At 37.8% G+C, this 21,007-nt stretch overlaps 1 protein-coding gene across 1 annotated transcript in view; it reads right to left on the minus strand.

The window, feature by feature from the left end:
* abhd3 (abhydrolase domain containing 3) overlaps nucleotides 1–21,007 on the minus strand; it is a 33,355-nt gene that overhangs the window by 5,332 nt on the left and 7,016 nt on the right. The window contains 3 exon segments of the mRNA NM_001032325.1: nucleotides 2,355–2,528; nucleotides 8,787–8,899; nucleotides 19,238–19,283. Of these exon segments, the coding sequence (NP_001027496.1) occupies nucleotides 2,355–2,528; nucleotides 8,787–8,899; nucleotides 19,238–19,283 (333 nt within the window).

Consider the following 21,007-nt stretch of genomic DNA (forward strand, 5'->3'; position numbering starts at 1 on the left):
AGCCCCCACACAAAGTGCCCCCAATTGCCTCATACACAGTACCCCCCATAGACAGTAGCCCCCACACAAAGTGCCCCCAATTGCCTCATACACAGTACCCCCCATAGACAGTAGCCAGCCCGCACACACAGAGCCCGCACACACAGAGCCCCCACAGAAAGTACCCCCAACAGACCTGTGATGTCGGCGGCTCCTTCTGTCTTATGCTGCGGCAACAGGCACTACTATAAGGTTGCGCCTCGTCGCTGACGTGTGACGTCATACGCACGGGCGCAACCTTATAAAAGGGCCTGTTGCCGCAGCATAAGACAGAAGGAGCCACTGGCGAAGACTTAGGGAGCGGCGGATTTGGCCCGCGGGCCTTGTGTTTGACATGAGTGGATTAGAGGAACGGAGCTTCCATTTGAAGCAGCGTAGGTGGTTTTTCACGGTGAGGGCAGTGAGGTTGTGGAATGCCCTTCCTAGTGATGTGGTAATGTCGAAATAATAACAAACGGCATTTATTACTACACTGCATGGGATTATTAAGTTAATAGACACTTGCAGGCTCCAGTGATAACATCATTCTGAGCTTTGGCTATATCTGCAAAACATTTCCATATACTACATTGTATAAGGTCTTGTCAGTTATTTCCTCATGTACATTAGGTGCACCTTAAAATCAACTACTGTAGTTGCTCTGGGGTACTACCCAAGTGTAAATTTACCCAGCAAGCCCATATGTGACCCAAAAACAAGGGACATGATAATATAAATTACGCTCTTTTTTTGTTCTAATACTAACTAATAATTTAACATAGGGTTAATTTGTGTTGTGCAGTTTTACATTTCATAAATGTATCATTAGAAAAATTGTGCTAATGTTTGTGTGCAACTACGGAACTTGCTGATATTAAAAGTTTTTGAACCAAAACAAAGAAACCCTCAATATATCTATCACTCTGATGAATAAATACCATTTTTATATCTTGAAATCCAGCTGCAAAACAGTTTTTCTCTTTCTGTATCATTTCAAATCCTAGCAGGGGAGGAGGGACTAAAACAATTCCAGAGTTTACAGACAGCATGTGGGATCTACATAACTCACAATGCCATGCACTGTGATGTTCCTTCCCTTATTGACATCATGTGTGAACATACTTTATGCCTATTGTTTTTAATTAGATATGGATTTTGGCATTGCTTGCACTAAAAAGGGCAAAGACTGAAAGTTAAACTACTAAAGGGGCAACTATATTGCCCCTTTAAACCTATAGCACATAGGTTTTGACCACCACTGTTTCTGGTTGGAAAATGTTTATATTCAATATGCTGTTATCTGTCTGTCAGGCCCCTGTGAAAAACACTTGCTTATGCAATAACCTTAACTTAAGGTGACCTATAAACTGTACCACTCAATTGAAAAACAAACTGAAATCTTTTAGGTGGAGGGAAGAAAACCAAAAAAACTAAAATAATGTGGTTGCATAAGTGTGCACACCCTTAAACTAATACTTTGTTGAAGCACCTTTTGATTTTATTACAGCACTCAGTCTTTTTGGGTATGAGTCTATCAGCATGGCACATTTTGACTTTGCAAAATTTGCCCACTCTTCTTTGCAGAAACACTCCAAATTTGTCAGGTTGCGAGGGCATCTCCTGTGCACAGCCCTCTTCAGATCACCCCACAGATTTTCAATCGGATTCAGGTCTGGGCTCTGGCTGGACCATTCCAAAACTTTAATCTTCTTCTGGTGAAGCCATTCCTTTGTTGATTTGGATGTATGCTTTGGGTGATGAAGATGAAGTTCCTCCTTATATATTATATATATATTAGATATATGTATATCTAATGCCTTGGAAATTCTTTTGTACCCATCTCCTGACATATCTTTTAACAATGAGATCCCTCTGATGCTTTGGAAGCTCTCTGTGGACCATGGCTTTTGCTGTGGGATGCTACTAACAAAATGTCAGGAAAGACCAACTAGAGCAGCTGAACTTTATTTGGGGGTTAATCAGAGGCATTTAAATGATGGCAGGTGTATACTGACGCCTATTTAACATGATTTTGAATGTGATTGCTTAATTCTGAACACAGCTACATCCCCAGTTAGAAGAGGGTGTGCACACTTATGCAACCACATTATTTTAGTTTTTTTGGTTTTCTTCCCTCCACCTAAAAGATTTCAGTTTGTTTTTCAATTGAGTGGTACAGTTTATAGGTCACATTAAAGGTGGAAAAAGTTCTGAAATGATTTATCTTTGTCTCATTTTTGTACAGCACAGAAACCTGACATTTTACCAGGGGTGTGTAGACTTTTTATATCCACTGTATATTACATGTACTTCTGAACTTCAGTATATGCACTTACCTGACAATCGAAGCTTGAAGACAAGTTGTTAAATAATAATTGAACATCATCCAGTTAATGGGCTTCTCAAGAGTTATAGCAGACTCAAAAACTTCCCATCCAGCAGAGAATACTGCAGCCCCCTTCAGGGGAGTCTGGCGCCCCGTCTTGCCGAGGTAATTAAGCAGTAGCATTCTGCACAAAACATAATATTACGGTTCAGCAGAATAAGACACAGGTAAATAATTGTATACAAATTATGGATTAGTAGCACAACAACCAAAATAAACCTTAATCCAAAGTATTGTTAAGTGCAAAGGTTTCAACATTGTGGGGGGTGGAGTATAAAAAGTATGGCCATTAGAAGTAGATTAGAAGTCAGTGGGAGCTGTCCTAGGCTTTTTTGGTGGTCCTTTTACTTTAGGTATACCTATTATTCATGTTTTTTGAAGAACTAGTTGTGCAATTTAAGTGATGTAAAGTTCACAATTCGAAGTTTTCATGGTTCAAATAAACTCATTTCCATGTATGTCTGACATACGTGCAGGAAAAAGTTGCACCAAAACCTCTACTTTTTCGAATTGTCACACAAAAAAACAGTATCAAAAATCAAAAGTTTTGAAGCAAACAAGGATCCTCCAGGGAAGGAAAGGGGCATCTGCCATTGATCTCAATAAGTTTTGTCTCATTGTAAAAAAATCACAACTTTTTTTCTTAATTTTCTTAGTGCCTACTGAATCTCCCTATATACAAATGACTGTCTATAACAAAAATCAGTTTAGGGCACATTGGACAGTTACTAGTGATTTTTTGCCCACAATTTTCTCACTATGTGGGAGGGAGGTAAAATGCTAGAAACCTTCCCCCCTCAAAGTGAATGGAAATGCCACTAGGCACTGTATCCTGTTTATCCTTTCAAAAATCCACCACAGCCGCTTAAGCACTACACGTCTTACACTAGACAGGACCTGGTGCTGATATGGTGGGAAATGTAATACCCTGGCCAGCAGAAATGTACACCTCTGACCAATACATTATTAAGCACTAATTCAGACCCAACCACCTCTCTGTTTTTTAAAAGTGTACACAAAAGATCATTTTGCGCACACAGTCAATTATAATAAATTAATGCTGCTATCAGGCATTAACCAATGACTCCACTGCTGCTTTTAAGAAACTTGATAAACTTTTATAAGACTTATAGCAGAGATCTCTTTCTGTCGAGTGTCCGATAATACCCATCTTATAAACAAGCTCCAGCCATCAGGGAGCCTGATCATAGCAGGCACCGGAGGCCTGACTAACTACTTCTGTAACTTTGCTAATCGCTTTCCCCAACCAGTAGTGCTTACCTTAAACTCCTATGTCAGAGACTCAGACGAATGGAACTAGTTACAATTCTGGTGACATGCAGCTTGGATGTAATAGTGCTCATGATTAGTGATGAGCAAATTTTTTCGCCAGGCATGGATTTGCAGGGAATTTCCGCATTTTGCAATCGGCAGGTCAGATTGGGCGCAGTCGCATCAAAAAAGGGACGGGCAACAAAAAAAATGCGCAACAAACGCGTTTCGCAAATTTTTCGCTGTTTCACAAACTTTCTTGCCGTTTCGTAAATTTTATGGCGAAGCAAAACGGGACAGATTCGCTCATCACTACTTATGATTATAAATACAGGTGGTACAACGAGTGACAACTTTTTTTTAAAGTATTCTTTAAATGGATCCTGTCATGATTTTTATGGAGTGCTTTTTAATTCTAAATTACACTGTTTACATAGCAAATACCTGTAATTCACTCTACCATTTAAAAATGTATTCTTGAACCAACAAATGTATTTTTTTTTTTTTTAGTTTTTTTTTTTTAGTTGTAATATTGGTGTGTAGGCGCTTTCTCAGTGCATTGAGTCTGAGCTGCACATTAGAACTGCTTTCAGGTAACCTATTGTTATCAGAGCACAAGTCACATGGCTGTGGCACCCTGGGAAATTAAGAATATGGCTATGTAAAAATTTTAAAATTAAATATAAAAAAAATCTGTGATTTAAAAAGATGGATATCAATGCAGGATTCTGCTGGAGAAGCTCTATTAACTGATGCATTTGAAAAAAAATGTTTTCCTGTGACAATTTTCCTTTAATTATATTCTAGTCTGTATTGACAACTATTTTTGGATTAGTGAGAGTTTTTGGTGATTCTCTAGTCCTGTAGTTGTTGCATGTGGTGTTGTGACCCCCAACATTAATATTTTTTTCTTGGTAGCCCTTTAGAATTCTGCCACAAATATATCCAGAAACTTAATATGAATTATTGTTATAGCCATCTGATCTCCCACAAGGCAATCACGTCTGTATCTTTTCTGCATGTGGATGTCAGTGTGACAAATCTATTACATATTGGCTAGCTTTCACTGGTATAACCTAACTGGTCATTTTAAAGAAGGCAAAAGGAATTAGAGTAAATTTAAGCTACATGACTATTTCAAATTGAGTATCAATTAGGGTTTCCAAGCCCTTCAGTTAAACAAGTCCTAGAAAACATCAAAGTTTAGCAGTGAGGTACATTACATTAACCCATTCTGTGTGAAATGGGGGCCCTTCAACATAACGGGAGATATATTGCAAATCTAGATAAGATAACACAATAAATTAAAAAATTATGTATTATCCAAACAGCCAGACCAAAAATATTCATTTGTTAATCTGCTTCTGCCCTTAAGTCTATATTTGGTCTAACTTAGCAGAAGCTTATGAAACAAGTTTATAAGCACTGCTCTAAATTCCAATGTGCTAGGGAAGATTTATTTAGCATAGTGGTTGCGCATGAGGATAAAAACAACTTCTTAAAACTCATAAGGGCAGATTTATCAAAACAAAAAAAGTTTGAATCCCAAATGGGAAACATTCGGATTGGAAACGGAAATTTCTCAAGATCACAAATATCACGAAAATGCTTCAGAAAAAATCGTATTAGTCATGATAATATTGGTGATTGGTGATCCGAAAGTTCCGAAATTTTCATACCAAACGATTATAAACAGCGGCAGAACCTTCCAGAATTTTTCCCGCTAGCGTACGAAAAAGTTGCACAAGCAACAGTTTTTGTCCCAAAGTGTAAAATTTTGGTTTGAGCGGTGACGGGCTTTTGTCTGGTAGCTGAAATAAACACTATGGGGGCTATTTTTCAAATGTGATACCAGTTTTTTTGCACTAGAGATCATGAAGCAAAAAAATGAAATGAAATACTTTGGCATCTAAAAGCTTGCAAGGTAATCTTGAAGTCGATGAGTAAAATTTTAACTGTTTTGTCAATTTGAATTTGAGTTGCCCATTAAAAATTATGAGAAAAATATGAATTCAGGTATATGGTTTTTTTTCGCAGTTTTAGCTGCGTTTCTTTTTTTTCGATTTTTTAATAAAAATGAACACTGGTAAAGCCTTAAAAGCCCGGTTGTTGCCTTATAAGAGAGCTCTTGGATAATCTTCTCTTTTTAACATGAGCCCCCTCCTGTTTCCACTGGGTCCTAGCAACTAGCTGAGATATCAGGAAGCTTTCAAAGTTTATCTGTTACGGACAAACTTTGGACTAAAAGTGTAAGTATGCTCCGATATTATTACAGAAATAACTCTTATTATCTATTGTTTTCTTCATTAGCAGACAAGAAGTACATTCCCTTAATTTTTCACACTACTGTGTGGAAAGCAGAGACCTTCACCACTATACCTATACTGATAAGGAGCTGAGAAAACATTATGTGTGCGAAATAATGGACTTTGTTAACATACATACGTGGACTAATAAGATTTGTATTGTAATTCCCTGCTCTAATGTGAGGGTAATGCCACACAGGGCTGATTCTTGGCAAGCTTGCAGAGAATCAGCCCCTCCGCTCTAAAAAGCTTTAAGTTATTTCTGCACCCGAAAGCATTAAATCCACCCAGGTGCAGGCGCACATAGCGGATTTCAGCCTGAAACTTAATCAAGCATTTTCCAGCTGAAATACGCTGGGTGTGCTTGCACCAGGGCTGAAGCAATGCTTCCAAGTGCAAGCACAACTCTCAGATTCTTCAAGTGTATTTATCTGCAGGCTGAGAATCTGACTTGAGTTCTAGCTTGACACCTAGAACCTCCCAAACGTTTATAAAAAAAAAAACACACAATATAGTATTTGCATGTTACATATCGACTAAAGTTTTGCTATTGTTATTAATTATTCTGTTTTACTCTTTTTCTTTGATTCAGGTTTTTCTTTATACAGTATAATTAACCTGGTTGCACTTTGTTACTTATATGTTTAATCACAAAAGGAATATTTTATGTTGTACAGTTTCATTCCTTCATGGAGCCCCCAGCACAACTACAAAATGTATTTTAACAGTCATTGCCTTTTTCTGAATTCTTTAGAAGGCACCAGTACAACTACAGGCTTTGTGCACTTCTGGCAGTATAGGAATACAAATGAGCAGTAACATACAGGCATTTCTATCCCCTGCAATTCAAGTAGAATTCAAGATCTTAGCAAAAAAGAGGCCAATACAATGTGACAGAGAGCAGAAGCAAAAACTATTGAGAAAGAGAAAAAGAACAAAACAAAAGTTTGAATTTAGAAGTTTATATAGAAGTCAATTAATGCTCTCCTAGGCAAAGCCAAGCCATATTTTGAATTCAAGATTGTGTAAACTCAAAAATTCAAGGTATTCAAGTTTTTTTATTCAAACGTGTTTTCCATATTAATAAACAATCAATCATTCCAGTTTTATTTTAAATTAAAGAATTTGCAAACTCAAAAAACAATAAGCCCATCAATCTCTGGTTTGTTACTATGGGGTTATAGCACTGGGGCCAATGGTAGCAGTGTTAACAAATGAGAATGTCTACAGCAGGTGCTTCTGCTGGTAGGCAGTTATCAGTATGCTGAGTTGCACATTCTGGTGTCATACTTGCCTATTATCGGCCATAGATAGTGTGTTTATCTTTCAAAAGATTGGGAAATGTCTCTAGTTTGTGTTTCGATCGCTATAGGTTTCCTCTTATATTCTCCCAGTCACAATGCAGTATTATAATAGTGCTTTAAAGTATATCTGGTAATTGTTTATTTAGCCTATTTGGTCAGTGGTTAATTGGCTAAAACTCACCAGCATGAACCTATATCAACCTCCCTGATATTTGTATTTCGCTTCCTGTGTTATGACTGGAATGTTTTATGTTCACTGAGAAGTAAACGCTAAATCTACATTAGCAAGACTGCAGGACAATTTTAGATCTGATTGACTGCCCTGTGGCTGAAGGAAGTAGAGTTTGAAGAAGGAAAATAATACAGTTTACGGATGGTTGACAGGCAACCAAAGAGGATAGGGGAGAAGAGGGTGAGTGAGGAATCTTATCAGAAAATTCCAGCAAAACACATAAAGAAATTATGTTTCTGTATAAGGCAAAGTAAATAATATAGCTTACGCGATATTATTTTCTGCTTAAGACAAAGAAAATGGTTTGTGTAGAACAGGGAAAGTTTCAGCACAGGAAACAGGGAGCCAAAGACAATAATGTGAGGCACAAGCAATTTCACCAAAGCAATGCATAATCCTTAAGCAATGCATTATTTTAAGCAATTGATAATAAGTATAAGATATCGAAACTGACTGGAATTGCTAAGAAATAAGGCCTAACAAAGAAAACACCTACTGCTCAATGGTTGCTATGGGCAACTGAATTTATCACTATAACTATAACATATTTCGGAGCACTTTACAAAGATTATGAATCAGTTGCATAAGTAATCCAATATCATTACATATGCCAATTTTAAATTTGTCACAGGGCTGCTAGCCAAGTGTGTATGAACAGCAGCCATATGTAAATGAAGGAATGTGTCTTAGATACCAAAACACCACTGCTGTATCAGTTCTGAGCCCTAGCCACTTGGCAGAGTGTTGTATGCATCACTTGTTAATGTAAAGAATGCAATGCATGTGGCCATTTATCTAAAACGTCACTGCTGCCTTGTAGCCACAGGAGACCAATGCTGAATGCAGAAAATGTAGGTCTTGCTTTATTAAGTCTCTGTTCTGAGTTGATCTATGCTCCTATGGGTACATACCCACAGAAAAGAATTGGTTCATTTACTGACACATGCACTACCATGAATACAAAGATCTGCGTTGCATGGCAAACCCTGTTATAAGCTCCAAACAACACAGTCCTTATTCTACAAACCTAAAAGCATGTTTAATGCCTTTTTCATTTTGGAAAAATAAAGCTTTTCCTATTGGCGCCGATTTTCTTAACATAATTTCTCAGTAAGTGGCCTTTTAACAGAAAATGCTGAAAGCTGGAATTTTCTAGAACAAATTCTACAATCAAAACATTAAACATTAATAGAGGTAATTAATTTTAAGCTGAGCTATTAATGTTAATAGAACTATAGTTCTTTACTTTTAACTGTACTTGTCCTTACCCTCCCATTGAAACACCTGCAGCCATGAGTGGGGCTTCTGGGTACATGTTATGTACATGATAAATGACTGCCTCCAAGTCCTCTGTGTTTGCAGCACAGTATGTCCTTGGGGTCTAAAGAAAGAAACAAAGAAAATGCAGATGTGAGACTCAAATAAATTCAGATTATAGGTATTGTTCAATTTAGAACCCCCCCCCCCAAAAAAAATACTACAGTAAATGTAAAATGTAAAAATGCTGAGGCTGCACTTTTGCAATATACATTAATTTTGTACTCAGTTTTACACTTCTAATTTCATGCTTTTTCCACAGCAGGTCTAAATTAATATGTTTATTATTATTATTAACATTTATTACAAAAGGTACAACATATTCTGCAGCACTTTATGTCTGCCGGTTGGCCACCAGAGGGTTAAGTGATTGTGGCAGGCAATGTATCCGGATGCTACTCTGTACAGTTCTCTTCCTCTTTTTATTAAGATTTTAAGGTCAGCTTTAAAATGTAAATTCAAGGAGAGAACTGTGCTTTAGTTATTTAAGGTGGCAGGGCTTGTGCTGAACTTTTTGCTTTTTTTTGATCATTTTAATCCCTAAAAATCTTATGATTTGTATTATTTCTTGAGCTCAACAGGGAATCTGAAGCTACTCCTTGTATTAGATTGCCAATATACAACCCCCCACCCTTCACCCTAACTATAGTTTCACTGTTTAGATGAAGAAATAATGAAATAGGTTATAAGGCAAAAAGTATCTTCAGCCGAAGCCTTATTCATTGAGCTCATTGTCAAAAGGGTGTACATTGCCCCTTTAAAGGGATACTGTCATAAGTACACCTGGCATTTTAATACAGCTAATCTTTGCTAGTTAAGTAAGTGAATAAAACAGCTTAAGCTGGCCATACAGCCATTCAGATTTTAGTTGCCTTGCAAATGAACGTTTGGATATCGATTGTAGGTTTTAATGCAATCATTTGGGGCTGTGAAACATGGGGAGATCAGTCGGCGTGCGACAAATCTCCCTTGTCGCAGGCGACTAATCTCCCCAAAATGCCATCCCACCAGCTAGAATGTAAATCGCCGGTGGAATGGCATATGCGGCGCTGCAATTTGCCGAAGTCGCGGAAGTTGCAATGAGAAGAAACTTCCGCAAATTGCGGCGCCACGTACGCCATCCCACCGGTGATTTACATTCTAGCCAGTGGGATGGCATTTCGGGGAGATTAGTGGCCCACGACAAGGAAGATTTGTTGCGTGGCAACTATTCTCCCCGTGTGTCACAGCCCTTATAAAGACCAGAAAATATATAGAGAAAATGTTTCCTGATATATTGACAGTAGAAAGTAATTCTAAAATGAGTTACTACAACCTTTTAACAGCAATATTATATGCAAAAAATAGCTTCTCTAACTTCTGACACAGCAATATTTATGGCAAAGAATTTTGCATTGCTTGCACACTATATTAAGAAGTGCCTACCAAGCATTCCATATGTATGCTTTAGCACTATAAGTTCTTTTATCAATACTACCATTTTAACAATGTTTTAAGCTAAAATAAAGTACCAGATCAATTCATTCAACCGTCCCTTTCTCTCTCTATATATGTTATGGTATGGTCTGATAGCCAGTCTTTTGTTCTCGTGTTTAATTTAGGGATGCACCGAACCCACTTTTTTGGGTTCGACTGAACCCCCGAACCCACCCTGACGGATTCTGCTGAATCCCAAACCGAATCCGAATCCTCATTAGCATATACTAATTAGGATTGGGAAGGGTTAAAAGTTGTTGTGCGCAGCAAAAAAATTTCCCCTCTAAAATGTAACCCTTTCCGAATGCTAATTAGCATATGCTAATTTATGCTAATTAGGATTTGGATTCGGTTCGGCCGGGACCGTGGATTCAGTCGAAACCGAAACCATCAAAAAAAGGCTGGATTTGGCCCGAACCGAATCTGGGATTTGGTGCATCCCTAGTTTAATTAGTACCATGATCACCCCCACTCTGATAATGTTTGCCCCTACAACACTTTAGTAATTTCTGCAGCATTGAAAGTTCCACCACCACTTGTAGTCTTTGGGGAGCTGTGGCTCATTTAGCAGCAGTGAAGTAACTTACAGTACCAATAAGGAATTAGTGGCAAGATGTAGATATAACAGGGATTCACTAAATCTACTTTTCTTCTGATTCGGTTGAATACCAAATCCAAGCCCTAATTTGCAAATGGAAATGAGCAAAATGCTGAGGGGGTGAAAAAAGATAAAAAAAAATCAACACTTTCCATTGTCTCATGGTCTGCAGTCATGTGATTTTACGTGTCTGGATTTGGTTCAGCAAGGCATTCCGATTCAGTTGAATCCAGTCATGCAGAAAAAGGCTCAGATTTGGCCAAGTCCAGGATTCTTTGATTCTCCAAATATATAATACTTAATCCAAATATCTGATTTGTTGCTTCACGAATGTTTATATATATTTGAAAGTAAACATTTAGGCACCCCTTGCAAACTAATATATTTAGTTAATTTAAAAATCAGTGAGTGAAAAAACAACATATTTGCAAATGTTAATGCACTGTTACAATTTATTTCAGAAACCTTGTAAACTTGGTCACCAAGCAAGCGGATCTTCTTCCGAGGCCAGTTGTTGTTGCCCCCACACAGGCTGATAAGCTGCCGAATTGGTCCAAGGGACCGATATCGGCAGCCAGAATCAGCCTGTGCATGGCCACCTTAAGAAGAGTTCTTCCTTGCAGATCACTTCTAATCCTGAGATCTTCTTGTATTGCATGCTTAAAGATCTACCCACAGATTATCAATGATGTTTAAATCAGGGAATTTTAAGGGCCAAAACAAAACCTTCCATTCTTCAAGTATCTTATGGTGGCTTTTGAGGTATGTTTAGGATCACTGTTTTGTTGTAGGAGCTGGATCCCCTTTTTAGTTTAGAGTGGCATCAAGAAATTTGCTGATTTAGTGAAATCTGTTCTTCCCTGTGCCACTGGCTGTGTGAACTTACTGCACAGTCCAAAACTTTTACACATGCAAGAATTACTGTTTACTCAGTTCTGTTTCAAATTTTGTGAAATACAATGTAACATGCATTGACAGTTGCAAATATGTTGTTCTATATATAAAGCGCAAACATAGCAGGGACAGGAAGACAGAGAAAATAGGGGAAGAGCATCTCAGATGACTGTATGTAGTATGTTATGTTATACATGACTGGATATTCCTTGCAACTCTCAACCTAGGTGGCAGCTCACTGGCTCTAGGATGGGGTTAACACTAAGGACTTCCCAACCATTATCTGGTTGGAAATTGGCCAAATATTGATCAAAGTGGCCTGAGATTCCCATCAAGGTAAACAAATGTAACGTGATACCGGGGCAGGTCCTGCTGTGTGAGCTACGAAAGAAATCACAGGTGCCACTAAGACCCCATGCCATTGCTACTTTATCAGTTAGTATACATTGTTAACTGTCCATAACACTATAAAGCAAAAAATATTTTTTTGCATTAAAAAGTCGCAACGGCGACGAAAAAATCGCTGGACATATGAAAAAGTTGCGACGGCGACAAAGAAATCGCAAACATAATGATCATTACGAAAAATGCATTTGGACGCCTTCAGACCATTCGTGGATAGTAAATCTCCCCCTTAGAGTATAATTGCCCTGTTCAGTGCAAAATCATTTAGGGGCCCTGATGTATGTTGGGAATATTTTGTAAAAATCTATTGATAATGCTTAGCAGTTAGTGTCCCACTATACTCTCTCTAACTCCCCCCCCTGCATCCTATTTATGCCCCTTTTTTGATCGCTGCTGTTTCCCCTCAATGGCAACGTTGCAAATATTCCCAATGTGCCCTTAGGGTTAAAGGAATACTGTCATGGGAAAACATGTTTTTTTCAAAACACATCAGTTAACAGAGCTTCTCCAGAAAATCCTGCATTGAAATCTGTTTTTTAAAAATGCAAATGGATTTTTTTATATTTAATTTTAAAATTTCACATGGGGCTAGCCATATTCTTCATTTCCCAGGGTGCCTCAGCCATGTGACTTGTGCTCTGATAAACTTCAGTCACACTTTACTGCTGAGCTGCAAGTTGGAGTGATATCATCCCCCTCCCTTTTCCCCCCAGCAGCCGATCAGCAGAACAATAGGAAGGTAGCAAGATTGCAGCTCCTTGTCACCTGTGTTGCTTAAAGTGGTAGATATCAAAATAGCACTCAATAGTAAAAAAACAAGTCTGGCTTATGACTCCCTCAGTTACACTGAGCAGTAAAAACAATAGCTTGTTTGAATAGATGCTTGAAAGCAGTTCTAACCTTTAGTGCTGTCTCCTTCTGAAAGCTCAGAATCAGGCACAATGCACTGAGATGGCGCCTACACACCAATATTATAAAAATATTAAAAGTTATTGTTGGTTCAAGAATAAAATTTTAAATAGGAGAGTGAATTATTTGCTATATAAACAGTGTAATTTAGAAATAAAATGTACACTATAAAAATCCCTTTAAATTTCTCCCTGTCTATTATTTTACAGCATTTCCCATCTGAAAATATCAACAGTATTTAGTTTATTTGTATCCTTTATTAGAATCTTACTCTTTCACTATTAGATTCTGACTGAGAATTTTGCTCTCTCATGCGGGCCATACACATGCAAATATTGCCAGGCACTTAAACTGATTAAGCATTTGGAATCAAGTAGATTTTGTTGGAACATGTTAGTAAATCCATTTACTGGATTGCATAAACATCTGTATGTAGGTATGATATACAGTAAATCAAATGCAGAGCTTCATCTAAAAATTTCAAGGCTTTTATATATTACTTTTTCATCCATTAATTGATCTCTAATGGTTAGTTGACATTCTGACAATATCACTCTTACTATTCATCTTGCCTGTGAAGCTCTAGCACTGAAGTGCAGCGTGCAAGGTGAGAAATGTCTTCACTTTTCTTTGCAACATTATTTCCCAGAATGCTAACATGATTGCAGGTATGCGGACAAAAAAGCATGTGTCATAACTTGAAAAGGATTTACAAATGCAATTGCAAACAGGTGTCTGCATTGGTAAACTGCACACAAGTTGGGGCCACATTTGGCTTTCAGCAATGTAGGTGGTATGATTTCAGCGTAGCAATGCACAGAAGTGGCGTGAGAATGTGGTTTTCCCCATCAGAGGTGTGAGCTAATAGGGCCCACATTCTGGTTGGGGAAAACAATAGATTTTTTTTCAAAAATACAGCCCCCGCCATTGCTAGTCTGCCCGCACCGGGAGGGAGCTCCTGGTGCCAGCGGACATGTTGTTTGCTGCACATGTGCACAATGACCACACTGCTCACTCTTACTGCAGCACAATTAAAGGAGAAGGAAAGGTAAAAACTAAGTAAGCTTTATCAGAAAGGTCTATGTAAATACAGCCATAAGCACTTACAGTAATGCTGCACTGAGTCCTCTATCAAAAGAAACACAGGATTTCTTGTATCTTTTTTTTATAAACATGATGTTCCAGTGTCTGACTTTCTCTCTCAGAAACATCCTTAATTTCTGTGGCCAGAGTCTGTCCAGTTCTCTCCTCTCTCCCTTCTCTTGCTCCCCCTCCCACAAGTATCCTAAGAACTCCCTCCCCCCTCCCTAAGGAATGTGTGATCTCAGCTATAACGGCTAGACTGCAGGCAGGAAGCTGCTTAAAATGGCAGCTGCTGTATTAAGCAAATGGAGAAAGCTTCTAAAGCTGTTTACTCAGGTATGGTAATGGTTTCTGCAGAATAAATATATTGTTCTAGGTGGCACTAATGTGGCAAATCTATTGGCAGTAAAATGCTAAATTACTTTCCTTCTCCTTTAAGTGCAAGCCCTGTAGTGAATGCCAACTACTGGCTTAATGCAACTGTTCTTGTTCTCTGCACTGCACCATAAGATAATAAATGATCTATAAATGTTGTCTTTATTAAACCATACATACATGCCTAGATTTGGGCAAGCAGTTTGGATGGTTTTGACTATACGTCACAACCATCTGGGCTGTCCTATTAGGGATCAGTTTCAACAGACCATCCTGCAATCCTATAGTACTGTAATTGGTCTTTCCAAACTAAAAATTCCATTAGAGCAAGCGCCTTTTGCACAGTTATTGTGCAGAGAAATATGCCCAGCAGCTCTATACAGTTACTTTTTGAAGACAAATTGGAGAAGAGCTTCAATGTCTTTTTAATCCAGTTGCTATTTATTCTGTATTCACCAGGACTTTATAATTGCATTTGGAGAATTACAGGAAAGTTTAATTCCAAACTACAAATGGGTTAAACTAGTTTTGAATGTGAATGTGAGATTCCCACCATGGGAGCTTAACATGCCAGTAAATGTAAAGCTGATTACACAAATATATCCTCACAATGGAGATGTATTTCTTATTAATAAGGACTTTGTATGCCATTCTTCAAAACAGTTTTATAGGCATTTTCAAAAGTACATAGAAGTGATTGTTCTCACGGGCAGTTTTCTAGCTTGCATTTACAAAAAGAATGGGTACAAGAGCTTCATAAAATTTAGGGATACTTTCCCACTATATGAATATCTCTTTATTGAGTCCCAGGCTATACAAACTGTACCACAGGAATCTTATCTTAGAATGAGATTTTATACATAAACACATACACTGCAATAAAAAAAAAAAAAAATTTATAGTAATGTAGCTATGTTAAGTCTAATAAATATATACAGGAAGCTGAAATACTTAGCAGGCAATACTCTGTTCCGTTAAAAACTAGGCAAAAATCATCTGCTAATGCTAACTTGTCAGTAGAGATATCCTGCATACTCTTCTGCTTCCCATTGTCCAACTACTTCCAGCTGTAATTGGACAAGGGGGGGGACAAAGTATTTACTTGCTTCTCTCTGGAGGACCACAATATTGACAGCTTTGCTTTAGCTCTCTGCTTAGCCTTGGCTAAAGTAGAGGATGTTACTTAATCCAGGCTTGCTTTACATCCCTGATGAAGGTCACAATAGTGACTGAAACATGGGCAGGTCTAGGTGCAAAAAATATTGTCAATTGTTCAGTGTGTTAACCTCTTATACAGACATTGTTGCATGGCAACACATTTGGACCGATTCACGGTACAAATCTGAATCACGAAATCTGATCTGATTTCTGATGATCGCAAATGTCACGAAAATTCTTTTTGTTTGAATATGAAAATTTCGTACTTACCATCTGAAAGTTCCAAAATTTTCGTATCTGAACGATCGTAAACAGCTGGAAAACTTTTCTGACTATGAACCTTCATGTTCAGAACATGAAGTTATGTGCTGAACATATCTTTTGTCTAGTGTTTAAATCATTTTTGTTATTTTACTGAGCTAAACAGGGCAAATAGAGAAGAGGAAGATACTCCATGTTTTGTCTTTGCAAGGTAAATAATTAGGTTACCAGTATACAGCCACTCTCCTCAACCCTTTGTTGTGACTGTTTTGTCTACAAGAGCCCATTAGATTATCTGTGCCGTGGTAATTAACATGAAGCTACCTCATGTTAGACTGAATCTACTTCATTCTGTCACCAATCTATGATCCTCACACACACAACACTGCATATTTAGTGAGATTATCAGTAAGGACAGACAGACAGAAGTGTTTTGACTGCCAATGTTTTCTGTAGGATGGTAGTAGTGCTCAAAATACCCCATGTGCCAAAGATCTATGGTGTGAATAAAATTGGGAATTTTTTAACCTAGTGGTTGCAGAAGAAGGTCCAACTGTTGTGATTAGAGTGAAGCAAGGTAATTAGGGCAATAATGCAAACAGAAATAGTCAGATAAAGTAATTTCAGTTGAAAATTGTTGATTAGAATTACATTATTAGATCTGGTCACAAAAAACAGCATCCCATCTAGTTGCAATATATTTGGTGGCCATAAAAGCAGAGGTTATAGTCTTGTGTTAAATATCAAACATATCTCCAGCAAGTGAAAGTGACCTCTTTGATATATAGTATTGTCCTTTCACAAAGGGTGACATGCCAAATAATGGATCAAATGGGCAGTTGCCCAGGGCCTGCTATGTAAGTGGAGCCTTTCTACTGCTACTACTTTTTAAGACTATGGGGCAGTTTATCAAAGGTTAAGTAAAAAATTGGTCTGAACATAGTACTGTAATCTTGTTATCCCTCAGATCAATACTTTCAGATATTATTTTTTATTGCATCTCCTTCTTGCCCATTTTTCGCTCTAACAAGTTCCAGAGCACCACTTTTTAAGAAAGCATCTCCTGTGAAAGGCAGAAACCATTAACCAACAACCATTATTAAAGCAGGGGAGAAGCTTAAAGGATACATATCTTATAAAAATTAAAAATGTACCAGTGAATTATACTCCTATATATAGAAGGAATGTGCTTAAAAAAAGTTGTATTTTAGACTGATTTATTGAGAAATTCCACCAAAACCCCACTAGTCCCGCCCATCTGTTCCACTTCCTGCTGGCTGAATTCTCTGGATGTGCAGGGGAGCCGGCGGCCCTCCGTACACTGCACTGTAAGATAGGAACCAATCAGCAGCTAGGCTGACCTGATAGGGAACTGAAGCCTGTCTGTGCTTGTGTGACTGCAGGGCTGTGATTGGCTCCCCCCCTCCTACAGTGCTTCTGGCAGGGACTGTTAGGACACGCCCAATCTTCATTTCAAACTCGGACAGAGAAGTGATACGATCTATAGGGAGCTCCAATAAAGGGGCCATTTTTACAGATAGGATAAATGTTTAGCCCAAAGGGAAACCAGCACCGTATATTATTCATAATTGCCTACAAAATTAGAGGTTTTCCCATTTATCCTATATGTCCCCTTTAACATTAAGGGGCCTATTCATTACGACAGTATTGAAGTAAGTATGAAAGGTCCCATTACAAAAAATTTGTATTTTTCCTAAAGATTAAAACTTTGGCGTATTTTCTACGATATTTTTGGTAACTTACGATTTTGTCACACAAATTGTTGCAAAGCACAAGTTGCGTAAGTTACCAAAAATATCGTAGAAAATACGCCTGAACACTCAGACACTCTGAAGGAGCTATTGGGATGTGACATTAAAGGACTGACAGATTGTTTTCAGTAAGTGATGTCTCTGGGCTAAGAACAAAGAAGGCCCTAGGGAGATATTTGTTAAAAGTCTCATATATTTAAATCAATTGAGATTAAACACTAAAATGTTTCAAGATGGCATATCAATGAAAAAAAAAAGTTTCTCTAATTACTAATAGTTTCTGGTGATACCCAGAGAGAGTATGTGGAAGAACCAGACAGGTAATGGTAAGTTGGCCTGAAAGATGCTGTAATGCCCCCACTGTGAATTATACAGGGAAATATTTCCTAAAACAGAAGGTATTTACATGCCTTATACAACACCCATAGTACTGAAGATTCTACAGTAACTTGAAAAGCATCACAAACAAGTAGCCTGGAAATGCTTTTTATTGGCACAACATGTTTTGAGCCACATACAACTTGACAAAGGGCCATGTGTGACTCGAAACATGTCATGCTTACCTCTTTGTGATACTTTTCAAGTTATGGTCTAATTTAACACTGCAGGCAGTGTTGTGCACAAGGGTTAGGCAGCTAAACCTCTGAATAAGGACTTAACTACGTAGTTATGGCCAACTATGTATCCAAAACAAGGGATTTAACATTATATTCAGAGCATTAACTCCAAACTTACAGTGTTGTGGTGTAGGAAGATCTCATCAGTGCAAGATGCTGAAACATGGCTTTTGTAGCAGGACTTTGAGAATAAATAAACAAAGGAACCATGCAGGCAGGCTAAGAGGAATTCAAAACCTTCTTTGCAGAGAATTACCAGTATTCCTGAACCCTGCTTTTGACTTAGAAGCCATGAAAACTATTATATATGAAAACTATTATAAACTAATATATAATAAATAATATAATATATAATGGCAGGAACTAGCTACAGAGGTTGCACATAGCACCATTTAACTACAAGCTTTGGTAGTGTGGTTTGCAAGCCACACAAACCAATTAATCAACATCAGTACCCAATGTATCTTATGCTCAATGGTTCAATGGAAGTATAACCACCAACAATGTTCCAATATCTAGTGGAAAACCATTCCAGAGGAGTAGAACCTGTTATAGCAATAAAGGATATACCAATTTATATTAATACCCTTAGTTTCATATGAGATGGTGGACATTTTCCATATACAGCGGAAGTGACAGAAGTAATAAAGCTTGGAATGTTGCAATCTACAGTTTGCATGTACTGCCCCAGTAAGGCACTGTTAGTGGTTGGCAACATATGCTATGCTTCTGCATTATCATTAAGGTTGTGCACAATTTAATGTGCACAATCACAAAATAATAAATTAATTCAGCGATAGTTGACAAACTGTAAACAAGACATGAATAGTATACAGTATGTTAATTATTCTTACCAAAAGTTCCTCTCCAGAGACCCCTCTATTGTTAAAAACAACACACCTAAAATAAAACAAAAAATCATGTTGACACATGTAGGTAAGGTAAACTATCAGTTAAAGGGTCTAAATACTAGTAAAATGCAATTCTCACTCAGTAAAATGCAATTCTCTTACAATTAGGTTATGTTTTTCTGCATGCATTTCTTGGTACTACTTCCTTCCTGTTCCTAATCATTTTTAAGAGAGAACTTTTACCCAGACAAAGACAGAGACGCATAATGCACAAAATTAGCCACAAAGTTACTTTTAGCCTGAAGGCAGTAGGAAACTTGTGGGTTTGAATGGGGGACCAAGGGCTGCATAAATATGGAAGAAAGTAGGTTTTCTAGTTCCAGGCGGACTTGCCAGTCAGAAACCTCCCAAAGAATTTTACCACAAAGAGCAGTTTAAAAACTGACTTAATCTATGTAACATACCAAACAGGAAACCTGCTTATACACACACACACTTACACCTAAAATTAACACATGCTAGTTGTTTGAGTTATAGCTAAACATGTTTAAAAAAAATAGCATCATCTCAAGGACAAACTGGGTTTGTAAGCCTGGTTGCATTCTGATATGTTATAGCCATGTGTTCAACAGAAAGCATTAATAAAGAAAGAGTATTGAGTCCTATGGTATATTTATACATGACAGTGGCAATCAAAATACCTGCTACTCACCATTTGTTATTAATATTACAAATTATACCACAAATCATCAATCTGATAAGCACTCAACAATGGAAACCAGTAAATACACAAGAATAAAATACACAACACAATAGGTAAAAACACAAGTGTGTGTTATTACCTATTATATTGCCTGACCATGCCCCACCTGAGCTATAAACAAGGTCAAGGTCCTTGCCCATTTAAGGGGATCATCAACAAGAGGCGCTCGAAAGATTGTTATAGCCTGACATTCAAAGGAAAATGTGCTCTTTAATTGTCCTATAAGAGGCACTAGACCAGTAGTTCTCAACCTATGGGTTGGGACCCCTTTAGGGGTTTCACAGAGGTGGCCTAAGACCATCGGAAAACACATATTTCCGATGGTCTTAGGAACCGAGACACCGCTCCTCTATGGTTGGGGGTCTCCACAACATGAGGAACTGTATTAAAGGGTTGCGGTATTAGGAAGGTTGAGAAGCACTGTCTTAGACCAAAGTAGAAGCTGAGTAAATTGCAACATGTTTGTGGTAGGGGAGGAATTGTGATGTAATATTAGTTACAAGAAGCCTGCAAACTGTTGAGCAGTTACAATATTGAAAAAGACTAAACACTTAACAAAGGTATATAGCAGTATAGAATATATATATTTTTAAAATACAATATTTGTAAAATGCTGTTTTTCATTCTGATGGATTTAAAGTTCCAAGATGCCCTCAAATGGGCTAGTAGACCCTAAGAACAGAGTTTTTCATGGTGGGGGTTCCAGTAGAAGACAGGTTTGCACCTACAACCCTTCAGTGGTTGTTGTGCTTACAACTTCAGTTGAAGGACAGCATGTTGAACAACTATAATATATCATGTTACTTTCACCATTCTGTTCTATTGTACTTGTTGTCCCTCACTCTTTATCTATAGCTACTGCTCTGTTTGGAATAACTGTGTGGGGCAAAGAGCAGTTACCAATAGATGAGATATCTGTATACTACACTGAAAGTTAAATAATGGATCCCTAATCATTACCATGCCCTGGGATTCTAAAAGAGACATATCATATCTTATAAGCACTTATC

Source organism: Xenopus tropicalis, chromosome 6, assembly GCF_000004195.4.
Source record: "Xenopus tropicalis strain Nigerian chromosome 6, UCB_Xtro_10.0, whole genome shotgun sequence".
Classification (NCBI taxonomy): Eukaryota; Metazoa; Chordata; class Amphibia; order Anura; family Pipidae; genus Xenopus; species Xenopus tropicalis.